Source organism: Tinamus guttatus, unplaced genomic scaffold, assembly GCF_059628265.1.
Source record: "Tinamus guttatus ecotype Peru unplaced genomic scaffold, ASM5962826v1 Tinamus_guttatus_pri_ptg000133l, whole genome shotgun sequence".
Classification (NCBI taxonomy): domain Eukaryota; kingdom Metazoa; phylum Chordata; class Aves; order Tinamiformes; family Tinamidae; genus Tinamus; species Tinamus guttatus.
Window position 1 is genome coordinate 2,466,366 of NW_028288667.1, and position 6,202 is coordinate 2,472,567.

The 6,202-nt window shown below is 46.4% G+C and overlaps 1 protein-coding gene across 1 annotated transcript; it reads right to left on the reverse strand.

Moving 5' to 3' along the window:
• Window positions 1-1,768: 1,768 nt before the first annotated feature.
• On the reverse strand, window positions 1,769-4,590 carry CXCR4 (C-X-C motif chemokine receptor 4). Its single transcript, XM_088521787.1, has 2 exons — window positions 4,537-4,590; window positions 1,769-3,370 (listed from the first exon to the last, which is right to left on the reverse strand). Exons 1-2 carry the CDS (start codon window positions 4,570-4,572, stop codon window positions 2,309-2,311), a joined length of 1,098 nt encoding a protein of 365 aa, XP_088377913.1. The 5' UTR covers window positions 4,573-4,590; the 3' UTR covers window positions 1,769-2,308.
• Between the last annotated feature and the right edge of the window lie 1,612 nt (window positions 4,591-6,202).

Below are 6,202 nucleotides of genomic sequence, written 5' to 3' on the forward strand. Positions count from 1 at the left end.
TTAGTGCTCTTAGGCAGTAACAGGGACTGCTAGGCTTATTCTGTTTTGTACTTTCTTTCCTACGAATTCTCTCCTTAAGGTAACAACTGACTGTGAAGTCCTGTAATGGGGATAACCTAAACTAATGGAAGGGGCTCTAAATGATTCCTCAACAAATAAGCAGCGGTGTGTTCATAGCTAATAAGTACTTTATAAGTGTAATTAAATCACAGTGATTGATTGGGCTGGGGTGGAAATCAGAATCATTCAGAACAACGGGTTCTTCATAAAGAAGCCTTCAGTAAATTGAGAAAACACACAAAGAACCAAAACAAACCACTTAAGAAGTTCTCCTCTGAAATTATGTTTCCTCATTTCTCAATCCTGTTTGTGAAGAACAATTTGATGAAAGCAGGATCTTTTATTTCTTGAGAATTCTGTTTTTTTCCCCTGTTGCTATCTCATGCTGAGTGAAGTTTTGCGTTACAACTGAATTAATCTAAAACGTTACTGCTGCTAAACAGGGGGGATCAGCTTCCTCCTCCCTCCCCGGCTTTCCCTGTGCCTGGCTCCAGGCCATAGCAGATTCTTGTCCTCTTCTTTGCATCAGCTCTGGTTACTTGTTTGACTCCTTGGAGAGCTGTTTCAATTCACTAAACTTCAGGAAAGTTATTCTTATTTATTTATTTATTCTTGGCAGGTTAATTTTGTAGTGGCTCAGCATGTTGAATCAGCACAACACAGAATCTCTAAGTGGCTGCTGTAGTCAGTCCAGGGGAAAAGGGTGCAGGATGCAGCCAGGGCAGTACAGTCTGCTGACTGCCCAGAAGGAGGGGAGATGAAAACAGAAAGGTCTTTTATTTATGCACCTATCTAAAGTAAAACTACTTTAATATTTAGCATACAAAATGGAACATATTCTGGTTCTGCAGAAATGCCAAAAGTGGGAGCATGCTTGTGCAATGTTTGTGAAAACACATATTTGTGAGTAATTTCATTGAAAGATCCATGTTGCCTATTTAGTGTGATTAATAGGTGTTCTGTTTTTTTCCTTTTTTTTTTTTAAAGCTTCTAAACAACTGTCAACTGTTCATAAAACAGTAAATGTTATGAAGTAGAGATATAGAAATATTCTCAATGTTCTTTTGGTTATTCATTTGTTACTAACAGAAATATTTCAGTGTTAATTATTGGAAATACTGTTATTGGCTGGCTAAAAAAACAGTTAAAATTAATTTTTAAAAAGGCTCTCTGAAAGGCTGTGTGACTACACATTTTAGATTCCTAAAAAGAATATTAACAAGATTATACTATATTTAGCCTTTGGATTAGGCTTATTAATGATAAACATGATTGGTTTTGGGAAAATTAAATAGTATAAGGATAAAAGTAATTAGGGTTCTCTAAAAAAGCATTATTTGGTATCTTCATTATGTCACAAAATCAATTGGACTTTGCTACACATTATCTTAATGAAATATGGATGTAGACCAGATGGGGAAAGCTCTGTAAAGAAAAATCCACTTACCTTGCACAGAGGAGACATCCCAGCCTCTTTTGAGTCCAAACACAATGTCAAATATAACTACTTTTGACTACTATTAGCATATAAGACTAAATTAATCTCATGTACTGAATCATCAGTACATACTGAAACTTGTTTTCTCCCAAATCACAGCAGAGATTTGTACTGTTTTCAAAGAAATTTATTCTGAATTAGGAATTGTAAATCAAAGCATTAAGGGAAAAAACACATTTAACCAGAAATGAAAATACCACTCAAATAACCTTTTTTATCATGTACTTTTATTTACTTTGAGCAGAAATTTTTGCAAACTATGAATTACTGAGAACTGGGGAAAAAAACTAGCATAAAACAGGAGGCTTTGGTTATAATGCCATTTCTACAGCCGAGTTAAACTATTGTAAACCAAACATCTTGTAGTAAGCAAAAAATCTCCAGCCAAAGTTTAAGAATTTTTAACAGCAACATTGAAAACATTTACATATAAACAGCAGAAATATTTTCTAAACTTTTAATAGTCACTTGCTACCATCCAGAAGTGTTTAGTTCATGTATCTATACAACCAAACAAGCACTAAAACTTTTGTGAACTAATCACTCGTCCACAGGTCCTGCCTAGACAGTTTATCATCAATACAAAAGTTTTTTATATAAATAAGTCAATTAAACATCACAGACACTAAAAGATACAATATAAAATTCCAACTGTAAATAAAACTGTACATAATGGTCAGTCTTGTTTTTCTCAAATTTTGCGCAACTTTTAAAAAGTGTCTATTTATAAAAGGACGGCAAAGGGCAGTGTTAGCTGGAATGGAAGCTTGAAGATTCTGACTCTGTAGAAACAGAAGAGTGTCCCCCACGCTTGCCTTTTGAGAGGATCTTGAGGCTTGATCCTCTGCTCACTGATGTCAAGGCGTTTTGTGCCGATGTTTTGAATTTGGCACCCAGGAAAGCATAAAGAATTGGATTGAGGCAGCAGTGGAAGAATGCTAGGGCTTCTGTAATGGAGATCCACTTGTGCACTATGGTCTCCAGGCTGCAGCGATGTTTGATGACTCCTAGCAAGAGGAATGTGTCTATGCTGATGCCAATATAATACGGTAGCCAGCAGGCAAAGAAGGCAAGGATGAGAATGACTGTAGTCTTCAAGGCTTTGCGCTTCTGGTGGCCTTTTGAATGCGACAGCTTGGAAATTATAATGCAGTAGCAAGTCAGGATTATTAGACCAGGCAAGACAAGTCCTACCAAGATATGCTGAAATCTGAAGGAAATCAGCCAGTTTCCATGAGGGTATATGCGATCACATAGGTACTTCCCTTCCACTTCACTAGTGCTGGCAAAAATGATATCGGGCACTGTCAGAAGCACAGCTGGGAGCCACACGCCTACGTACACCACCTTTTCAGCTAGCAGCTTTCGTGGTCGCTGGCTGTTGGTAGCGTGGACTATTGCCAGGTAGCGATCTAGGCTTATAAAGGCCAAAATCAAGACACTGCTATAGAGGTTGACTGTGTAAATGACATGGACTGCCTTACACAGCACGTTCCCAAAGTACCAGCTTATGGCAGCATCCACGGACCAGAAGGGCAAGGTGATGACAAACAGGAGGTCAGCCACGGAGAGGTGCAGCCGGTATTTGTCAGTCATGCTTCTCTGCTTCTTCTGGTAGCCCATAACGATAATAACCAATCCATTGCCGATTATTCCCGTCAGGAAGATGATGGAGTAGATAGTTGGCAAAAAGATCCGGTTGAAGTCAGCATTCTCATGCTGGAAGCATGGCTCTTCGTAGTCTCCATAGTCGCCAGAACCAATCTCATCCGTGCCGTTATCAGAAAACTCTATGATCAACCCAGAAGACAGCTAAAGAAAACAGAAAGAAAAATATTATTAAATGTTAACTCCTCTACAAGAGCTCACTATATGGTATATGCTAGTACTTTAGGAGTCCCCTGAACAATCTCTGTGACCATGAATAAATGAAAAAGCCAACTTTTTGAAAACCCAACAGAAACACAATTATATATAAAAAAATGAGCAACAAAAGATTATGTATTTTTTCTATGTTAAAAACACAAACAAACTTTCTTCTTTCTCTAAGGAGTAAGATCCTGAAACTGAGGATAGGGATAGGAAGAAGAAAGATGATAATGGCTACTCCTAGGGATGTTATTCTTGGTTCGGGACACTTTGTGCTCTTGTGGGATGCATGGCACATATGGAAGAGACCGGCAGTCCTGGAGGTTAGTCTGCCCAGGAAACTGCCCCTGACACTTAGTTCTCGCAGCAGGAGCACGGAGAGTTATAAATAAATCATGTTGAGACAATTGTGCCGCTCCAGTCGCCCCCCGTCGCTAAGGGCTGGGGCCGCGGCGAGCCGTACAATCTCCCGTACAAGGGAGATTGAAGGGAGGCACCAGTGCCCTGCCCTGTTCCAGCCTCTCCCCCTCTACAAGAGGGAAAAGCGGTGACCTGGAGCCGAGGGCTCCAGGCGGGCGAGGGACTCGCTGCCCTCCCCGTCCCCGCCCGTCGCGGAGCGGCCGCGGGTCGGCCAGGCGGCTCCTCTCGCTGCCGCGCTGAAAAAAGGAAGCGAAATTCAGGGGAGGGCACGAGAGGAAACCACCAACGGCTCGGGGCGCCGGCGGGGTGGCGAGTGCCACCTGGCTGCGCGCAGCGCCTCCCCGCTGTAGCGTTCGTGCCTTTTACCACCGCCCAAGAGCCCGCGCAGGCGGCGGCGCGAGGACCCGCGCAGTTTTCGCGCCCTCGCGCGCACCAGGCTCGGGGAGCTGTGCGCGCTGCCGGCGCAAGCGGGGCTCGCCGGACACCCGCGTTTCGGTCTCGGCGGGTTTCACCTCCGCGGCAGCAGGGAGGGGGCAGCGCGGCGCGTGTCGCTGCACGGCGGCGGCTCCCGCGCCCTCCGCGCCCGCGGAGACACCCCGGCGAGCGCTCAGGTCGCCCGCGCCCTCCCACCCGTGGCCGTGCCCGAGCCCGAGCCCGCGGGGCAGGGCCGGCGCGCGGGACGCACTTACGCCCAGGCTGTCGAGGCTGTCCATGCTGTGAGCCATGGAGCGGGCTCGCGGCTGCACCAACGCACGGCCCGGCCCCGCCGCCGGGACGCGCCTCTTATAAGTTCCCCCGCTGCCCCCCGCCCCCGGGGCAGCCCGCGTGGCTCCTCCCCGGCGGGTGTCGCCGCGGCCCGCGCTTTGTCTGCGCGCGCCCCGGTGCCCGCAGGGCTCTGCTCCCTGCCGGGGCCGGGGGGGGGGGGTGACACCCGCCTCCTCCCGCCGGGCCGCTCGGGAGCCGCTGCGGAGCTCCCTGTGCCGCGGGCAGCCTCCGCAGCGCGGGCTTCGCCCCGCGTCCTGCCCGAGGAGAGGCCCTGCAGCCCCGCAGCTGCACCCAGCGCCGGCCCGCGGCGGGTGCTCGTCCCTGCCGAGGAGAGGCCGTCTAGGGGGACACGGAAAGTGAGGGGAGACGGGGGCTTGGAGCCCCCTCGTGCCCCGCCAGGAGAGGCTGCCGCAAGGAGCCTCCCGGCTGGGCTGAGGAGCTGCAGGTGCTTCGTGAGCTCGGGTGAGACGGGATGACGGCTCATTGCGCCAAAGAGCTTTGGAGCATCGCCAGAACTGTAAATGTTAATAAATAAATAAAACAGGGAACAGGCAGAAAGTACAGCAAAATAATGGTGCTGCACACTTTATTGAAAACCATGGATTGCCATGTTCAGTGTCTTAAAAGTGTGGACTGGTTTGAGGGAGTGGACTACCATGAGAACTAAAAATAATAAACCTTGCGTTCTTTACTTGCTTCATGGGACATTAATTCTATTCGCTTGAACTTCCTTAAAAACAACTGTGAGAAACAAAATTGTTGTTTTTGCTCTTCTTTCCGTATTTTCCACAAGTTGCAATAGAACTTGCGATCTGTTCACTACTTTCTAGATGTACAGAAGGGAAAACGCATGCCCAAAGTAATTTGCAGCCCAAGGTTAGATGACCAGGCAGACAGATGGGCAGTAAAATGAGACGAGGGATTTTTATATAGAGATCAGTACACCAGCTTTTGTATAGTCATCTTTCACCTTTTCACATACGGAAGATGCCAGGCTGCTGGTACTGGGAATTGCTGTGCAGTTTCCAGCAAAGGGTCACTTTTGGAGAGACTCTCCAGGCTACTGGAGTTGCAAAAGTACAGACCAGGTTTTCAGACATATTCATGCTGAACAGGTACTAAAGACTGCTCAGTACTGCATACAGAGGAGATGAACTTTTGGAAAAAGTAGATCCTACCTTGCCAGAAACTCATATGGGTGGCAGATGCATTTTTTTATGGAAAAAGTATTCTGGTGTGGGAGGTGCATGGGAGATTATATACTGCTCCTTCTCTACCTGAGCAGTCCAGGACATTAAAATATGCCTGTAACGGTGATGGGTTGTGGCCAATGGTCTAGGGCTGTCTGGCAAATTTGACGAGTGATTGGGCTGGACAGCGTGGAGTGTGTGGACGTGTCAGGTATGGACACAGTACAGACGGTGTAAGTACAGCTCACACAGACAAGTGTTACCATCACTCCTCCTTTTTATGGTACGAAGAAACCTGTAACAGCAAGAGGTTTTATGTGGAAGCCGATTTTGTTAATTAATGGAATAGTGGGTAGTGACTTAAGGAGTTATTTGTATTTATAGGTAGCATAAGAATTTT